At 43.2% G+C, this 20,550-nt stretch overlaps 1 protein-coding gene across 3 annotated transcripts in view; it reads left to right on the top strand.

Annotated features, from left to right (window-relative positions):
• Positions 1–20,322, top strand: part of LOC127005218 (transmembrane protein 41B-like) — a 20,689-nt gene extending 367 nt beyond the window's left edge. Inside the window, exons 2-9 of one of the 3 annotated variants that reach the window (XM_050873938.1) lie at positions 1,114–1,697; positions 8,491–8,650; positions 10,062–10,190; positions 10,751–10,800; positions 11,731–11,879; positions 12,795–12,933; positions 14,094–14,185; positions 16,537–20,322. In XM_050873938.1, the coding sequence (XP_050729895.1) occupies positions 1,646–1,697; positions 8,491–8,650; positions 10,062–10,190; positions 10,751–10,800; positions 11,731–11,879; positions 12,795–12,933; positions 14,094–14,185; positions 16,537–16,614 (849 nt within the window). In that variant the 5' untranslated portion in view covers positions 1,114–1,645 and the 3' untranslated portion in view covers positions 16,615–20,322. Of the gene's footprint in view, positions 1–1,113; positions 1,698–2,912; positions 3,519–8,490; positions 8,651–10,061; positions 10,191–10,750; positions 10,801–11,730; positions 11,880–12,794; positions 12,934–14,093; positions 14,186–16,536 lie in introns of those variants that run through there. The other 2 variants (XM_050873937.1, XM_050873939.1) reach the window with 2 other exon arrangements.
• Positions 20,323–20,550: the final 228 nt, after the last annotated feature.

The following is a 20,550-nucleotide window of genomic DNA, read 5'->3' on the forward strand; positions in this document are numbered from 1 at the left end:
TCAGTCACCGCCGAGTGGCCTGAGACTACCCATATGCTGTCCTGAAGACCACCCATCAACTCGGACTCTAGAAGTAACCGTCCAGTGAATCAAGAATGAGTTCCGGGGGGCAGCATGAGCCAAGCATAAAATGGCGCCACTATAAATAAATTGCCTGCGCCATGACGGGTTTGGGCCGACCACCAGGCCCCTGAAGAAAACCTACCGGCGCTATAGGCTGAGATGTAAAAAAAAAAAAGAATGTAGTAGTTGTTGTTGCAGTTGTGTAGTGTTGTACCACGAACTGTTTGGGAGTATCCACATTCACAGCTCTTCAGCTCTTCTGAACAGAGTCGCGTCAAAGGATATTTACTTCATGATCTTTCCTCCTCTGGAACTTACGCGTTGGTTCTTCAGCAACTCACTGTGCGCCGTAATGTTGCTTGCCTTGTTATATTTTGTTTCTGTGTTTATGGTCCAGCATTTTCCCAAATATTTCCACTGCACGCTTCCACCCCTCGCGGCACAAGCTTCAAACTCTTTCATACTGTATGTCTTCCTTTCTATCAACTAATTATTTCAAGATGGAGATGTCGAGATGGAAGGGCGAAGGATAAGGAGAGATCTGACCGAGGATTATAAATGGATGAAGGGTTTGATAAGGGTGATGGTAATAAGAGAGCCGGGTAGGACACGTAGCAATGGGTTGGAGATAGAGCTGGAAACGGGTTGAGTTGGACAAATTCAGTTTCAGCAAAGACTGAGGCAAGAATTAGTCTGATAAAGTGGTAGATGAACAGAACAGGCTCTACACTCACATGTTGAGAGTAAATTCGATAGATACTTTCAAGAAAAAGACTAGATAAATTCATGGATAGTGAGGTTGTGTAGGGTTAAGTTTACTGGAACTACCTTGTATAGGCCTAACGACCTCTTGCAGACTTCTTATTTTCTTACCTCTCGGCAGGATTTTTGTTGACTGTCCCTTTCCTTACATAAAATTTATTATTATTATTATTATTATTATTATTATTATTATTATTATTATTATTATTATTATTATTATCATTGTTATAAGTCAGTAGAGTTGGTGGTGAGGGCATTGCACTAACCTAACGATTCAACATTCGACAGATTCCACGTGGGAACACAACAGCCGCTGCATCGTCCCTTCCTTCCTTCCTTTCTTCACTCCTTCCTTTCTTTCCAAATCTTGCTTTCTGATTCAATTCTCACTTTTGCTTGCATCGTTTTTCCTTCCCTCTCCCCTTGCAGTCTTTATCCTGCTTCCTTAACTCCCTTCGCCTCTTCCTTCAATTTTTGCTCGTGTCATTAGCCCCCCCCCCCCCCCAAACACCTTGTTTTCTGTTTTACTCCCTCAACTTACATATTTACCTTGGTACGTCTCTTTTCATCTCCTTCATTACTCTCCTACCTTCCTACCCTCCCCCTTCTCAACCTATCCCTCTAAGAGCCTTCACTACATCCCTTCCCTCTTCCCTCTTTTTTTTTCCCCCGTCTCATCTCGCTAAAAGTTAATTTTCTATCTTCGTCTCCATTCCCTTTTAGTTTCGTATTCCTTATCTTCACCTTCCCTTCCTCTCTTCCCCTTACAATCTCTTCTTCCTCTCACCTTCTCTTCTCCTCTCCTCCCTCCTTTCCCCTTATGAGGCCCCGCTCTGAGGCCAGCGTCATCGTGCTGCTGGAGACCGGTAATGGTGAGTGCCAAAGACAGTGCAATTTAGTACTCAAAACAGTACTGCTAAGTGTCTAAAATAGTGGAACTTATGGCGTAAGATGGAGCAAATCAGTTCGGCATCCGTGGTTATTCATTTCAGGGCACATCCGTAAGCGACTCAAGGTTACTACTCGTACAGTGACATTTGCCCGTCCACGGTAAAAGAGCTCGGTCCCTAATATAACATCATAAGACTTAGTGTATAGTTTGGGTCATATGATACCTATGACAGTGTCTCTATTGCCTATGATTATGCATACATGTGACTGAGACGTGACAATGCTGTACCTCCCAAGATGTATTACTCAAGACCTAAAGTTTGCCATTAGTACCCAAGATTATGCCACTCAGATATCGTCATTCAAGGTCCAAGATAGTGTTCCTCACGGCATAGGGTCATTTCCCTTATCAGTGCCACGGATATTATCTCGACAAACTTGAGATAGTGACACTATTCGTAAATGAACACGATGTGTTATTCCAAAAGCAAACCTAGATATTTTTTTCATTACAGTTTGAACGGGGTCGTGAAGATAATGTCATCTCAATGCAATCAAGATAGTGGTATTTTTGTTTAGCGCTTCATCAATATTGCGTAATTTTTCATCAGCATCTGAGGCCATGTGTCATTCTGTATTAGACCTCAAGGTTGATGTTATTTTATGTGGTGTGAGATGAAGGACAGTCTTCAGTCTCAACTTACGCAGATATAATATAATGCCGCCACAATAAAAATTGCCTGCGCCATGATGGGCTTGTGCCGACCACCAGGCCCCTGAAGAAAGCGTACCGGCTCTATAGGTGAACACGTAATAAAAAATATAAAAAATCTCTCTCTCTCTCTCTCTCTCTCTCTCTCTCTGCCATCTCACTCAGTGCCACCCTCATCATCTCCGTCCTTTCATAACTTTGATTCTGATCTTGATGTCACAAATAATTTGGGATTTCTCCCCATAGACTTATTTTTAAGTTCGTGTTTCTCCCCGCTCCGTTTGTAACGGCAGCCTCTGTGAAAAGAAACGAAAACAGTGACAGAACATAGTTACCTACGAAAATGGGACAAAATACTATTCCCTACATCTTGTACGCCACATTCCTTCCAAGAGCTCTGGCCTTTTACTGCTTCCATCACTCGTCCATTCTCCCTCCACTCAGCCCCGCAGCAGCGCCATCCACTCTCTTCCAGCCTCTCAACAAACACATCAACTTCACGTTCCATCTCAGTCAAAACACTTGCATCATTTTCGTTCTCTGCTATACTTCTAACATTCTAGCTAGCACGGCCCCACAACGGTTAGCAAATTCATTCAAAGCATATCAGACCTTTCGGTTGGGGTGGAGGCAGTGTGTGTTTACTTAGCAATAAAAGAGAAATAAAAAGAAAAGTGTAATAGTGGAAACAAACAAAAGGGCAGAAAAGAGAAATGCGAAAAGTCCCGAGTAAGCTAAAGTGATGAAAACAAAGGAAAGGAAAATAGAAAAGCAAAGTCAGTGGAAATAAAGTGAACAGAAATTAAAAGAGCTTATCATAAGAGTGCGCAGTGACCTTTAATATAGTATACCGTAGAAGTGTGAAGAAGTATACTACCGAGGAGGACCTAAGAAGCATTACAAAGCGGAACAGCTCACAAGAAGAACAAAAACTAGAAAAACGAGAACAAGAACAAGAAGAAGAAGAACCGAGGAGGACCTTCAAAGCGGAACAGCTCAAAAGAAGAAGAAGAGTGTGTATGTGTATGTGTGTGCGTGTGTGTCACAGTGTCAGTGTGTCGTCTGCTGCAGCCTGCATTCAGTCAGGCAGGTAGCCACGTCACTTGTTTTTACTCCCCAAGAAAGGTTCCTCGAGTCTGTGGTGCCGAGGAGAGCCATACATGATTAATAATTCTATTTAGTGCCCACCCCTGAGTGCAGCGTGTGGCGGTGCGGGGCTCAGGTCAGGGCTGTGTGTGCGGGTCATGGGGTGCAGGCGGTCCCCATAACGGGAAAATATTATTGTATGTTTATGGTAATGTATTAACCCGCTATTTAGTTTTCTTCATGTGCTCGAGTTTTGGCATGGTGTGGTTAGGCCAGGCCAGCAACGGTGAGGCCTCCAGGGGCGAGGGGTGACAAAACGGTGGCGAGCTGAGTCATTGCGGCGAGCGGGGGTCAGGTGGACCATCTGAAGGTGCAGCAAACATTGTGCTCTCATAGATTTTGGATTTCTTTAACACGAAGAACCTGTGCAAGAAAACCTAGATGCATCCAAGTGGAGTTTTGCTAACACCTAGCTATAGTATTACAGAAGTGCACCCCTCCTGGGTAAATTTTACCATTTACCGTTTACCGTTGATGAGGTTTCAGGCCCTGCTCCATCGCTGATGCAGCGCTCTATGAGGGCCGTCAACAATTTCAATGTTAGCCTCAATAATAGTCTTCGATGCACTTATTATCAAACATTGTAGTGAGTGAGTGTCTTAATTTCTTTTACGAATAATATCACATATAATTAGTTCAGTGTTCATGTCTGCTAATTTCATTATAGTATCACAATTAAATGTTCAACGATTATTTCCAGCACACTGAACATTCATCACACACAATTTATCTTTGAGTACAGACACTGATTAATAGCCATGATCGGTCATGTTACGAATTCTCTCAATTTCAGTCTGGAGAACTACACAACACTGGTCATTCGCTGAGTGGTTGATTTCAGGCTTCCTGTATCTCTCACAATTTATGCATTTCTTCTCAGCCATGGTGCACTCCTGTGATTTATGATTGCCAGTGCATTTGAAACAATTTGGGATGTCTCCATTGGTCTTGGCAATACAGTTGGCCTCAAGATGGCCATATCTCTGACAATGATAGCATATAATTGCATGGTACCTGTCTCTCACTGTGTATATTCCCCATTCTAATTTTAGCTTGTCGTGATTCTTGTGAATCAGCTCTCTTACAGTTGGGTCACACCTCAAAGTGTAGTGCATCGTGCCACCAGCTGCAGGCTTGCTAAAAACCAGCTCAATCTTATCCTCAACACCCCCAATGGCGTGTAAGAACTCATTGTGGTCTAAGATGGTCTCTTTTATTTTTTCCTTGGTCTCCTCATTATGCACATTGCATATCATGATCTTTGGTTTCATCTTTCCAACACTCTTGGTATTAATTTGCTCAACAGACTCCATTTTTTGAGCAGCCTCATCCCTTGTGTTCTCATTATCAAAGTTCATGACAATGTTACCTCTGTTTGTAAATCTTGAATCAGTTATTTGAATACCATTCAATGCCTGGGAGACTTCATCCTTCATGTCTGTTGCCTTCTTTTCCTGTGTAGAGGCCTTGACAACAAGTAAATTCTAAATTCTTCTTAACTTTCCTCTTACATTTGATGACCTCAGCCCAAGTTGCATCTGCTGACTCCACATGCTCAGCCTGCTGCAATGCGTCCGCCACCTCCTGCGCCACCTCCCCCAGCTCCTTCACGCTCACTGCTCGTGACTCAACTTCTTGTTTCACTTCTGATATTTCCTTAGATAATTCTGGCTTGAATTCTTCCATTTTTTCCACAATTTTGGTAGCCAGAGATGCTTTATGAAGACATGGGTTGCAAATCCAATTTATTTTAGGTATATTCTCCGACTTAATTCCAGACAGATGAGCTCACTTCACATGACACCATTTAGGGCACAGACAGCACCCTATCCACTTATTGCCTGTGGGATCCGCACAAACGTAACAGAACTCCACCAAGTTCTTGGTTTGGCCAGCCATGTCGACACAGTGCTTTCACGAGCAAGGCGCAGCACATCCAATCAGTGCGGCGACTCACCACTCACTTCAGTAAACAGCATTCTCTGATTTTATTGACAAAACTTTTTGGGGTAAAGATTCATTTTAGTACCATGCCAGTATCTCATTATCTACTTTATGAAACATCACTATCTCTTCATATATCTTTTCTACAAACCTTCAACAGTCATGGAAATGCTTTCAAAATCCAATTCAAGGACTTTTTTTTTTTACTCTTGAAAATAGGGGATAATGTTTACGAAAGCGTGTCCGCGGCGATGGTGCCGCCATCGCAGCTGCAAAATAGCTTGCAGAAGGCTTAAAGTGGGGGAGCATATTTAACCCTTTCAACACGAGGACACGTATACTGCGTCCTTACGTGTGCTGTACCATATCCGAGGATGCGCATACTGTGTCCTGGCTCGCTTTAGCCAATATACGAGTTATTTCATCTCTGTATATTTATGCTTACATCTCAAAATTATTAGTTAACTCGTTTCTTTATGTGCACCATTTAATTCTGCATGTTTTCATATATAATACATGATGATTATGTTGAATTTATGGCTGAAAACTTGTTATATTCAGTAGCGACATTTGAAATTTGGCGTGCGCTGTGATCCCGCATATGGCGCGGTGCGCTGTTTTGGCCCAGCCATAGTGAGGGGGTTAAACTACTCCAACTGAACTTTACGACCTGCTAATGGGGGGGCTGCGCCCCCCTTGACCCTCCCTTCTAACCAGTGGGGGCTGCGCCCCCCCTAGACCCCCGCCCCCACATATATATGCGACCAGCACGTGTGAACACGGTCACCCAACCGCTAGTTTCTCAAGAATTTTGTACAGAGATTCAAAGTCGGCTGCATTTCACGTGAAACTCATCGAAATTCTTGTCAGAAACTCAGTCACCAGCATGTCGGTTATTTTCTCTTGAGGTCAGTAAGTTGTGGTCACAAGAAGAAGAAGAGCGTATCAGCTGATCGGTTCAGTAGCTATCCGAGTTTTTATTGCAGTACCACAATGAGTTCCACAAAGCTAGATAAGCTTGAAGTAACCTGGCTGAGCAGGTCTTGGACTTGAGTCTTGTCCAAGCGTAGCCACTGCCTCATCATGTCTGGGTCCTCACTGCTAAATTCTCGTAGCATTTAACGGTAGCAAGCTGTAACACACTCTGCCTTTGTTTCCGAGCTAACAACTCATGAACCAACAAATGCTTTCATTTCATTTTTTTTCTTCTCTTCAGCAAACACCACAAAGCAAACTCTGATTCGTCTGGATCCATTGTTTGTTTTGCTTTTCAACTGATATATCCCAGAATGCAACAGTCCTCTGTGTGACCAAACTTGAGAATAAATTTGAGGCAGAAAATTGTCTGGAGATAATTTCAGTGGAAAATTCCTGAGAAACTAGCTTGTGTGACCGCACCTTTAAGCTGCTGGTGTCACACTAGACCTTTTACCTCCTACTGCGTTAGAGATAGGGGTGACCGGAAACTATAACTTTTCCGGGTGTGCGTCACACACATCTAAGGTCGGTTGTCAGTATTTGCAACGTAAAAAAGCAGTCGCCCTGTATTGATTAAAATAAAATAAAAAGCAGCTCTGCCAGTCTACTTTACGAGTTTCTTGGTTGGTCATTTTCCACTGCTCCTCACTCCTCAGCCACTGCCGTCATCTGTTTGCTTACATACAGCTGCGCTGTTGCTCATACCCCCAACCGTTTTCCATCCGTATGGACAACCAACAACTCGCCCTCGGTTGGCCACACGGGCAACCGCGGTTGCCAGTATCCCCAACAGTTGGAGGAAAACGGCCAGTGTGACACCACCTTAAGGAATTGTACGTAACACCGACGGTAGGTAAACGTGACCCGTACATGTCAAAGCAGCGCGAAAGTTGGGATGGTAAGAATTTAGGATTGAGCGTGAAACTCGAGGATCGTGAAACAAGGATAGCGCAAAACTCAGGAGGGTACTGTAATCTTTTTATACGGTACTTTTTTGAACGAAAAAACAAGTTCTGTGCACTGGCAAATACAGTAAGTAAAAAAGGAATACAAATAACTTAAAACCTATTGCAAACAAGAAAAGAGATTATGGGCATTTGAGTAACAAGCAAGCAGGTTAGACCCAAACATGAACACTCAGCACAGCACTTTAGCTTAAAACTCAAACTACTCTTCCACGAGGATACTAATGCCAGGCAATTTATCTTGACTTAAGCATGAAATGTAGTACATCCATGAGGGTACATGAATCTGGCATGGACAACACCACAGAGTCTATCATTTGATTCTACTACAAACTCAACACTACCCCCAGCCTGGAACAGCTGCCAGCAACACATTGAGGCCACAACTAGGCCTCCACACACAATGCTATGACCTTAGCCAGAGCCACTCCCACTCTGTACATAGGCACACCAGTATTGCCATCTTGTCACTCCTGAGCTGAGTCAACCAGTCTGCCCCTCCCAAGCATGCCACATTCAAATAATGATTCCTATAATTTAGGCCAGTCTCACATATATCACCCATTATTAAAAAGTAATGGTCGTCTCATCAGTCTGCAGTCTGATGCTCCATATTTTGCTTCCACTCTTGTTTGTTTCCTGTGCTTCACTAACTGCACAATGTTTGTGTTTGATCCGTGTTGTTATTTTTACAGTAGTAATGGCTTCTGAGTATAAGGGAAGTTCTTTTCATTTGTTTCATTCTATAATTTCCTTTTCAAATTGTATATTTTTTTTATTTCTGAGTGGCTAGGAATGTATCCCAGTTAAAATGTTATCAGTATATGATCAATATCTTTACAATTGATTTTTAGGAACATAACCCAATCATATAGTGAAGGGTTTCCTGTACATGGTAAGAGCTCTGCCAGCATAACATCATATTGAATTTCCTATTAAGAAAATAATAGCATTTATTTTATATTCATGTCATTGTCATATGTAATTTTCATGTATGTGATAATTTTTCTTCTTCATTATTGTCTGCAGAGATGACGCAGGCGAGGGGGGAGGCAGTGGGTGGGAGTGGGGATGGCGGAGGCAAGGGGGCCATGGGCACACGCCAGGCCCTCCTTTGTCTGGTGGCCATCTTCCTAGTCTCCCTCAGTGCCCTTACCTTTGTCTACAAGAACTTTCCACACCTAGAAGAGTAAGTATACATGTGGATACTTGTATGTGCCTCCCTGTGTGCTTGTGTAAAAATATATGTATTTGTGTAATTCACCTGCTTCATCTGCTTGCTGAACTGACCTACAAGCTCATGTGTCCTGGGTCTGATGCAAGGGTGGGGAGTCAGGTTTAAAATATTCCAACTCTGACTCCAAGAAATTTTAAGGTTGTGACTCTGACTCCGACTCAACCCCCCCATGCACGAGAAACATCATGAAAGAAAACAATTTTACAAAAACAATCCACTTTGAATCAATATCCTACAAAAAACTTTCTGTAAATTGCTTGCTTGAAATGTCCTCCCACCAGTGCTAATTTCTCCAACAAATTTATGGTATTTTCTCACAAAGTGGCAACACTGGCCTTGCACTGCACCCAGTACTCTACATGTCAAAGATATTTTTACTGACTGACTTCGACTCCAGCCAAAAGTAGTTAACTCTTTGACTCCTGGCTCCAACTCTGACTACACCTCCATACCCCTGGTCTGAAGGCCTTCAGTTTTCACCTTTGAGTTATTTGCCTTTGGCAGTGCAAGCCCATCACCCCAGAGGATGGGACACAACCACTGACTGAATCCCAGTCCCCATCCACTGCGGAATGAAGAAGGCACAGGTGTAAGGAGACTGCCCATGTGTCTCAATTCTGCCCAGGAATTGAACTGCAGTTCTCTCATGAAATGAACATGCTAACTATGGCATTGCAGAGCAGTGTATCACACCTACACACCTGGAGATGAGATGCAGATGAAAGGAGGCTTCCCATCCTTTTCCTCTGCTCAGGAATGGAATGCCAAACTTCTCAGTTGTGAGTTGAGCACTTCAATGACTGCATTACAGAGCTGTGTAACTCACCCTGCTCTGATCATATGCTTGACTCGTGATTCTCAGTCAGTAGACTCCCTGAATGAGCTTGGAACTCTGGTGATTGATACTTTGGTATGGTTGGAACCTCACATCACACTCACGCCCACAGAGGAGGTAGGCAACAAACCCCAACTGACACCAGGCACATGGAAGTTTCATGTGGAAGTTTCACTGCTGGGTCGAAAGGGGACACGGAAACTGCCTATACATACTCCACTCCACTTGGGAATGAAACACAGAAATTCGCAGTTGTAAGGTGAGCATGCTAACCACTGCACTATGGAGCTCCACTGTGTGTAATTGACCATGGCCTGACCATCAGTTGGACTTGCAATCACCAGCAAGTACCCTGTGTAGTCCACACACCACACACCCCATCCCCCTTGTGTGTGTGTGTGTGTGTGTGTGTTTATGTGTGTGTGTGTGTGTGTGTGTGTGTGTGTGTGTGTGTGTGTGTGTGTGATATAAATGCTGTTTTAACCTTGTGTGTGTGTGTGTTTTATAAATCTGTTGTCATTCCCTCAGGGATGAGTACCAGCACATGAAACTTCCCCGTGACATAGAGGATGCAAAGAGTCTGGGCCGTGTGCTCTCCCACTACAAGGAGCGCTACTTCACTGAGGTGTTGCTTGGCGTCTTCGTCACCTACATATTGTATCCTTGAAGCTCTTAACAGTCTATTCTCCCTCATTTAACCTTCTGTCCTCAGTGGTTCCTGTTATCATCCCTTCCCTGTACTTTAGTCTTTTTATCCCATCAGGCTCCCATAGAGTTACTAAGGTTTTGTTTTAGATGCCTTAGCTTAGTTAAATAGTTTAGCTTCCTTAAGGCTTCATTATTTTACCTTGTCACTCATTTAAAGTTGCCCTACTTGAACATAATTTTAGATGAGTGAATGTTAATAACTTAATCCACCCCTCTAATTGTATAGTGAAAAGGGAAACCTTAGGGAAGTGATTGGCTTGATTTTGCCACTAATATCAGTCAGGCCAGCTAAATTTCAGTGAGCACTTTCCATACCACATTTTGCACTGTATTCAAGTTATAAAATAGTGTCAATGAAATGTAAAAGTTGGCTTCCAGGTATTGTTATTGCTGTCATGAATGATTATTTTTCTTGGCTCCATTTTATGATAACATAGTTATAGCTGTGTCATGACTTACAGTGTGTTTTGCAGCAAGAGTGACTAACCTTCCTTGACTAAGTACCACAGCTTGCAGACCTTTGCAGTGCCAGGGTCCATCTTCCTGTCAATTCTCTCAGGTGGGTAAAAGGAATCAAATGTGTCAGGGATGTGTCATAGTAGCTCAAGTTCTTACATAAGATGGATAACAGAAAGATTTAAGTAATAATCTTCTTAATAAGTAAGCTTCTTTGATGGTAAAGTAATGGTAAAATTGGGAGCATAATTATGCTTTAACTGGGAGCATACGCTTTATCAGGGCATGGCCTTGGTGCTCATCTCCGTCACATTAGCCCTTTAGCCTGTGGTGAGAAATAACCCATCACCCCTGGAGAAAGGGCCGGTGTGACATCTGGGTTACCACAGTTATCTCCAAGTTTCCCCTGGTACCCATTTATCAACTTGTCCGAAATGCCCAACACTGAGTGCCAAAAAAATTTAAACTAACCAAACATAACTAAACATAATCTACCTAACTGGGGGCTTAGCTCCCCTCGACCCCTTAAGCTGTACACATCAGTACCAACTCTCGCAAACACTTTGGCTATTTTCCATTACATTTACATCCTGGATTGATGCACAAAACTTTCTTGTTGTATAAATACATTCTTCATTTGAATGGAAACCACGAGGAGGAAAATATTTCATCAGGTGGGTTGAAAAAGACTACGGTAACTAAAAGATGGGGCACCAGATAAAGGGAGGAGGCGAGGTGACTAGCAGATGCTTTTGTAGTTACCGGAAGTGGATGGTTCAAAAATTATTCTCGGTCGGTCCCCATGGACTTCTGACCATCTGACCTTGTCCGTTATATCCAAAGCCTGTTACAAGCGGGTCTGTTTTATATATATATATATATATATATATATATATATATATATATATATATATATATATATATATATATATATATATATATATATATATATATATATATATTGTGTGTGTGTGTATGTGTGTTTCTGTTTATCTTACACCAGCGCATTACATGTGTATCTGTCCTTTCACAGGGTTTCTCTTTCGATGGGAGTTGGCACTGCTGCTGATCTGTTTCTGCTCGGCCACAGGAGCTTCCTTTTGCTACCTGTTGTCGTACCTGGTGGGCAGACCAATTGTGCTCAAGTACTTGCCTGACCGCACCAAATCATGGCAGGAAAAAGTAAGAGATGCTGGAATGTATTCTGCTCTTCATTAACTATTCTATTTTTGTTTTAAAATATTTCCTATAATTTTCCATTTTTGTTGTCTCCAGATTTTAATTTTCTCTCTCTCTCTCGATTTTAGATTATCGTGCATCCAAAAAATTTGATTAAACGGCACTTTTAAAGTCTCGTGATTTTCTAATAAAAGAGACGACTATTAAAAATTTTCAACCTAACTTTTGTATAAGAACTCAAATATCATTTGAAGATTACTTATTCAAGAGGGTGGCTTCACCCAAAGGATTTAATGTTCTTACAAGCAATTCCAATACTATTTAAAGCCTTTTACCAGTGATTTTATACTGACACCACCCCATAAATTATTTGAAAAATCCAATATGTCCACTTTAGTTACAGTAAAAACGTAGATGTTTTATAAATCGGGTCTGAGGGGGGAAGCAAGGAGTCAGTCCATTAAACAATGATTGGGGTTCTCCCAAGCAAATCTACATAGAGGCACTTTTCTTATACCAAGTATCTCTTGGCAAGGCCCATCAATTTTTGTTTATTTCATGAAAATCCAAAACTGATTGTGATTATCCGTCAGGTTCATATTATGCCCTTTCCCTTTTGTGTGTGTGTGTGTGTGGGAGAGAGAGAGAGAGAGAGAGAGAGAGAGAGAAAGAGACTGTGCATGCACGTGTATGTGCAGGTATGTTTTGAGGTAGATAAGAAAATGGATATCCCACTTCCCTACACTCTTCCTAAATTGATCAAATATCTGTGGATTATTACTTTATTTTGGACTAGGCAATGAATGCACCCCCAGCTCATGCTCCCACTTCATAATTATTTTCCCTGAATAATATATTATCACCATATATTTTATCTGCTGCTTTTTGTGTGACTATGTGTGTGCTTCTGTGTTTCAGGTGGACAAACAGAGAGATAACCTGCTCTTCTACATCATCTTCCTTCGCATCACACCATTCCTCCCAAACTGGTTCATCAACATTACCAGCCCCATCATCAATGTGCCACTGTGGCCCTTCTGGCTTGGTACTTTCATAGGTGAGTGTGTTTCTTTACCGACTCATGGTTTACAGGATTTGTCATGCTTGTATTGCCCTTCCTCCATATGTATATGTATCCAACTTATCCTTAGAGTCATGAATGCTACTTGCTTGAACCACCTCTGGACTTTGATTGTTTCATATTGCAATAGGTCTTTATGGAAGCTGAAACTCTTGGCATTTTTTCGCATCTTAGCTTTTTCATCTTCAACTTGCATTTTCTTGTTCTTCCATGAGAATCTTTTTATCAAATTTTTTGTAACTCCTTATTTCTTCATACGTCATAATTCAGTCACTTTTTCTCCTCAGGTGTTTGAAGGTTTAATTTCTTTTATCCCTTCATATGACAACTTCTGAAGACTTGGTAATGTTCGTATTGCTACTCCTTGCATCCCCGTTAACTTTCACACAGTAAACCCTCAATATAACAGACCCGCTTATAACAGACTTCGGATATAATGGACAAGGTCAGAGGGTCAGAAATCCATAGGGACAGACCAAGAATAGTTTTTGAACCAACCATGCCCGGTAACTACAATTGCGTCTACTAGCCACCCTTTATCTGCTGTCCCGCTCCCGTCCTTGGGTTACTGTAGCCAGTCTCAGCCCACCTGATGAAATATTTTCCTCTGTGGTTCCCATTCACATGAAAAATGTATTTACACCACAAGGAAACCTTATGCATCAATCCAGGTCATAAAGGTAATGGAAAATAGCCAAGTGTTTGTGAGTGTTGGTACTGACACAGCTTAAGGCGGCACAGGGAGCGGGGCAGGAGCGGAGCGGCCGACGTGTTGTTCCTTCGGTGTGTGTGTGTGTGTATAATTCACCACCACCACCATGGCCTGATCACGAGCTGGACTTGTAATTGTCAGCAGGTACCCTCCCGACATGAGCAAGTGCTCTTTATAGTTAATCTATGGGTACTGCCAGGACCTCACACACCACACACCCCATCCCCCTTGCTCAAGGGGGGACAGTAACCACTCCTTGTCAACGGAAAGAATCCGGCCTGAGTGGGCTCGAACCGCCGCCCAGTCAGGCTGTGAAGCCTGGCAGCGCAGTGTTCTAACCAGTTGTGTCACGGAGTGGCGAGTGTGTGTGTGTGTGTGTGTGTGTGTGTGTGTCAGTAATATCATGTGTGTGTTTGTGTTGCAGGTGTTGCTCCCCCCAGCATCCTGGCTGTGCAAGCAGGCACCACCCTGTACCAGCTGACCTCCTCTAGTGATGCCTTCTCTCTAACTTCTGTGGTGAGTCATTCAACACTGTTCATGTCTTCTCAGGTGCCCAGTACCCCAGAAACAGTACATGTGGACTATTCCCTAATTTCATCAGCTAAGTTGTGTATTCAACTTTGTTGTTTGATCTTTAATCATTCCTAATTTCTCATTCTCATTCTTCTCAGCTAATCCTATTCCACTTTTCAACTCCTTCGACACGCTTTATCAGCATAACACATACAACCCTGGCACACAACACCCTCCCCTCATAAACCCCAAACACTCAACACCTCTCACCTCTCATAACCTGGCTCCATCCTTTGCATCCAGTCCTATCAACCCACACAGACCGGTGCGTTCCCTCCGTAAGCCAGACTTGACTCATCACTCACCTCTCACTTCTGTTACTAACAATCCTAGGCCTGCCCTATCACCCTCACCCAATCCTACCCTTCCACCTTCCCCAGTCCCTATTTCCTTTTCCTCCCTCTGCTCATCACCTTCCATTTCACCTCCTTCCTCTACTTCTTCACTCCCTCCCGTTTCTTCTTCTTCATCATCACCATCTTCACCTAACCCTTTACTTCCACATCCATCACGTCATAGCCACACTTCCCTCCGACTATTAACAATAAAATTCCGTAGTATTAAAAACAAAATAGCCCAATTACTCCATCTAATCACCACACATAACCCCGACATAATAGTAGGGACTGAGACTAAGTTGACTCCTAACGTTGACAATAGTGAGCTTTTTCCTCCCCCCTTTAGTATGACAGTTCTCCGTAGAGACCGCCTGACAGACCTCGGCAAAGGGGGCAGTGTCATCATCGCCACCAAGCCAGGTCTTTGTGTTAAGTATAGACCTGACCTTTTTCATTTAATAAATGCCAGAAAGCTATCCCTGCGAAGTATACGCTGAAGGTACAAATTTAGATTTTTTTTTTTTCTGCCTTTTTCCGACATAATTTTTAAAGTTTGCGTAGCATTTTATGGGTCTGTGTGACTCCTAGGCTGCCACACAACTTTGTGCCATTCTCATATGAGCGTAGCTCACTTCCTTTATATCACAACTAGGTAAATACAGGGAAGGGGAAAGGGAGGAGAGGGACAGAGTGAGTGATAAAAAAATACAAATAGAGGATGTAAGAAGGGAGAACAAGGAAAAGGAGTGGAGGAAACAGGGAGAGATAGAGAGGATGAAAACAGGGATGAAGGAGAAGGGTGTGGGTAGGGAGGGGCAGAAGGGAGAGTCAGGTCAGGGCTTTGGTCCTGACTCTTCCTTCTGCCCCTCCCTCCCCACACCCTTCCCATTTCCCCTTCTGTGTGTGTGTGTGTGTGTGTGTGTATTTTCCTAGTTGTAGTTTTACAGGGCCTGAGCTTATGCTCATGTGGTCCCGTCTCCATATCTGTATTTGTCCAGCTTTCCTTAAAGTTATGCACATTTTTTTTTTTTTTTTTGTGTGTGTGTGTGTGTGTGTGTGTGTGTGAGTGTGTGTATATATAATCTAATGGGGAAGGAAAAAGGGAGGAAGAGAGTGATATGAGTGAGAGATAAGGCTAAAGATAAGAGGGTGTGAGAAAGGAGGAAACAAGGGAAATGAGTGGGAGGGAAAGAGATTAAAAGAGAAAAACTGGGAGGGAGGGGAAATATATACACCTCTAAACAGAGGCCTGTCCTTTGTCTGTTTCTAGTTTGCAGTTGGATTCTAACCTGCTTTAAATCTCTCTGCTGATTAGACAGCAGCTTGAGGCAGGACCTGGCCTCTCCATATAACAAGGTTTACTTTTGTTCTCTAGCTCACTTATGTTGTATGACACTTACATATTTTTTATCACTGGACATTAAAATGATGGTTGATTACAGCTGTGTTATAAGAAAATAAAACTGACTAAAAATAAAAGAAATAAAATGAATTGAAGTCAAAGATGAGATTGTAAACCCTTTCATAGCAGTGGCCTGCATATATGTTTCGGGCCCAAGTGCACTCTCACGCCTGTGGCGTGAATGGAAACAAAAATGTTATTTTGAAATACTTCATTCACGCCAATGGTTTCATATTCTGGTTGAGCATAAGTAATTTTTTAGTCATGTAAAACTACAACTAATACTAAAGCCACTGATATAATATTTATAAGGATGAGAGCAGTCTTTGGGAATTAAAATTGACAGAAACTTAATATTTCAGCATGCGGAAAACTGTCAGGTTCTATGACCAGCAGGAGACAGGCTGCCTCAAGCCACAGTCCAATCAGGAATAAATTTACTGAGGCTGCCTAGAAATAGGCAGACTGTAGTATGTATTTAATTTATGCATAACTACTTGCCTGCATGGACAGAATACCTGTGTATACATATGCTTTCTTCCTCTCTTCCACAGGTTTTATTAGCATTAGCCGCTATCTTGTCACTAGTTCCAATTATTCTGAAGAATCGCCTGCGAGAGAAGTTTGACTAGGAGGAGCCGCCTTCCATGGGCCGAAAGAGTGGACAAGTTGCTGGATCTGGTGGAAGAAAGAAAAAGAGAGTGAGGAGGGGAATTGTGCTTCTCTATAAGAGAAAAACTGTGGAGGAGGTAGGAGAGGAAGAGGAAGTGGAGGAGGCGGTAGAGTACAGGAGGAAGGCACACCCACCAGGCTCCCCGAATCCCTTGCCTGGGTCACCGCCTGAACTCCCCTTTGAGATTGTCATCATTGCTCACACTGGGCACTGACCCACCTCGTGCAGCAGGCCATGACACCCCTTAATGCCCTACCTGCACTACAGAGTGGCTGGGTGCAGCAAGCTGTTCATCCAGTGCTTCCTGCTGTGATCTGTGCCCTGTGTCTGGCTTCAGAGACTGAGAAATGTACATGCTCTTTGTCATTTGCACATGGGTTGTGGTGTCCCTTTGTCCTGCTCCTGATGGAGGTGGTGTTATTCCATGCATGGTGTACAGGATGAAGTAATGGTGTTACATGAGGAGGCTGGTTTCACACTTACTGGCTCAGGCATTTCAGTCCAGGTAAGAAACACAACACATACTCTTGGCCTCATGGCAGGTGGATATTCTGATGCCTTGTGTAGGTGTACTGTGTGTGTGTGTGTGTGTGTGTGTGCACATTCAGCACATGTGCATGTGTGTGCATGTGTGCATATTTGCTTGTGGTGTGGGTGTGTTTGTGTGGGTGCATGCATGTGTGTGTGGGTGGGTGCATGCATGTGTGTGTGTGTGTGTGTGTTTGTGTGGGTGCATGCATGTGTGTGTGTATGTATGTGTTTGTGTGGGTGCATGCATGTGTGTGTGTGTGTGTGTGTGTGTATGTGCGTGTATGCGTGCACGCATATGCGTGTGTGCATGCAAGTACATATGTTTGTTAATGTGTAGAGCACTTTATTGAACAATCTATGTATAATTATAAACTTTTAATATACAGTACCCTCCCGAGTTTCGCGCTATCCGAGTTTTGCGTTCCTCGAGTTTCGCGCTTAGTCCTAAATTCTAACATCCCGACTTTCGTGCATTATCACCCTGAGTTTCGTGCTGCTTTGACATTTATGGGTCACGTCTACCTACTATCAGCGTCACACGCACTGCCTTAAAAGGTAGTGTCACACTGGCCATTTTCCTCGAACCATTGGGGCTATGGGCAACTGCGGGCAACCGCAGTTGCCCGTATACTCAACCGGGAGCGAGTTATTGGTTGTCCATACAGATGGAAAACAGTTGTGGGTATGAGCAACTGCGTGGCTGTATGTAAACAAACAGACGACAGCCATGGCTGAGGAGTGAGGAGTAGTGGAAGATGGCCCATCAAGAGACTTGTTCAGTGGACTGGCAGAGCTGCTTTGTTTACTGTTTAATTGACAAGATAAGAGAACACCCCGTGCTTTGTAACCACAGTTCAAATTTTTTTTTTCTCCAGTCTATGAAAATTTTAGGACTTCCGGTGTTGTGTTCCTGGCTGTCCTCCCGCGAACAACACATGCTCACAAATGAATGCAAACAAAGACTTGTTGATAAACAGAGCTGTTTTTACACATCCCCCGACAGCATGGCTATGCTCACTTTGCTTGCCAACTCCCCCTCACCTCATGAACCTATAATGCTCTATAGCCCCTTCCCCCAAATCTGCCAAAATTACGAGCCTTCATATGCACATCAAGACAGTTTTTTTTTTAAATAGCAAGATGCTATTTCCCGTAAATTTACCCCTGAATCACTGCATGAAGGCTATTTATTGGCTCAGGAACACAACACCGGTCTTCACAGCACAGTTCTCTGACGAGGTTTGGGTAAACACTTCTGTTCTCCTGTCTTTGAAGCCATAATCGTGCCCATGTGGCTTGCCTGTGGTTCCTCTGTGCCATAAGTTCAAATTGCCACCACTGTGCATGCGTGGCAAATCCACCCATCTAGACTCCACCCACATAAACACATGGATTGAGTAACAACACACACACACACACACACATGCACGCACACACCAGACTCATCAGGAACCATAGCAGATATTTCTGATAAACAGAAACGCTTTCGCCATATCTTTGAGTGTGTTAGAACATATTTGGTGAGTGGCTCACATGAACCAAACCTAACCCTTGGCAAGAAGAGAGCAGTCGTCTTTAACATTGCTCCCTTCTTGCCATTTGGTATGTTGCTATGTATGAACCACTCACCAAATAAGTTCTAACACACTCTTGGAAATGACGAAGCCATTTCTCTATTACATCTGCAGTGGTTCCTGATGAGTCTGGTGTGTATGTGTGTGTTGTTACTTGATCCACGTGTGTATGTGGGCAGAATCTAGGTGGGTGGGTTGGCCGTGCACGTGCAGTGGTAACAATGAGAATTTCTGGCATGGAGGAACCACAGACACGCAACACCCACAACTGCTTCTTCCTTCCATTTAACTGCAGCAACAAGTCTATAATTTGGATAACGGAAGCACAAGCTGCAACAGCCCTTACTTTAGCAGACGACGCTATGTCAATACAGGGCAAGTGCTTTGTTTACGTTGTGGATGTGGATACGGGCAACCGACATTGGCCGTGTATGATTCACTCCCAGAAAAGTTGGAGTTGCCGGTTGCCCCTACCGCCAACGTGGCGGGAGGAAAATGGCCGTGTGACACCAGCTTACGGACAACCGACAATTAACTCGTTCCCAGTTGGGCGAACGGGCATTGCCCGTAGCCCCAACGGTTGGAGGAAAACGGCCAGTGTGACACCGCCTTAATGCAGTGAGGCTGCTGATTGGATGAGCGCCAGTGATGACGTCATCGGATTCAGCGAATTACAAGCGTGTTTTCAGAACTGTCAGCCGCCTTCAACTGCGTCTTCAAAATGACTCGTTCTCTCTTCCCATTTTCTTTCTTTTTCCAAGGTACGTATTTTGAGATAACAAGGGAGGAAAGTGGAAAAAGTCAGCTTCTCCACAGGTTGAAACAAATAAGCACTTTTTCAGTTTTGCGATCCTCGACTTTATCGCTATGCGCTCGGAACGAAGTAAGCGCGAAACTCAGGAGGGTACTGTAATGTACATAATGTAAGAATAAGCCAACCCACTTTTTTTCTGACTTAGGGCCTTTTTGAAGATTATTTTTTATGAAGACTTTGTGAATGAAAGAGTCTCTTCTATAAACTAGATTTTGCGACTCATGTCTAATTGAAAACCAAGAGGGGAAAGCTCTTCTGGGTATAGTATACAGAGCATTACAGTTCATATTATTTCCATTGTACAAAGCTGGCTTGTCACGTCCATCCAACTAATTTGGAGGGAATGCTCCAGCCAATATGATGAACACTGGCTGTGTGAACAAGCCGAAGAAGGTACAATTATTTATTCCTACCCACTGATGAAAACGAGAAGAGGATATGCACAGCATGTTCCTCAAGTTACGTGTCACACTCGGTTTTTCTGTACAACTACTGAAAGAAAGACATCCACACACCACCAGTGTAATGTCTTCAGGCCAAATGTATATATTGTAAACACCTCACTGTGTCGTGTGCAAGCTCTGGGCCTGCCCACATGTCTTCCTCTCCTCATGCAGGAAAGGGAGATAGATTAAATACTGATGAAAGAAGGAATCATGATCCTACAAAGGTAGATATATTTTCAACAATGAACTGTTTGCCATGTTAAAGGGTATTTTCCTGACCTCAATAAAACTTGTTGACCAGACTTTTCCTCTAATCTTGACTTTCTTACAACAAGGCATGCTTTACAGGCGACCCTAAGAAATGGATGTTGTTGAAGGAATCCTCCCTGGTAATTCTACAAGTGAACAATCAGAGGTTTCGTCTGTCTCTGTTATTGGATTAGTTGGACTAGTTTCACAAATCTGCCCTCAAATCCTCTGCAAAAATGCCATGGCTGATATGCCACTTTAAATATTCAGATACACTTTAT

This window comes from Eriocheir sinensis, chromosome 29 (assembly GCF_024679095.1).
Source record: "Eriocheir sinensis breed Jianghai 21 chromosome 29, ASM2467909v1, whole genome shotgun sequence".
Classification (NCBI taxonomy): domain Eukaryota; kingdom Metazoa; phylum Arthropoda; class Malacostraca; order Decapoda; family Varunidae; genus Eriocheir; species Eriocheir sinensis.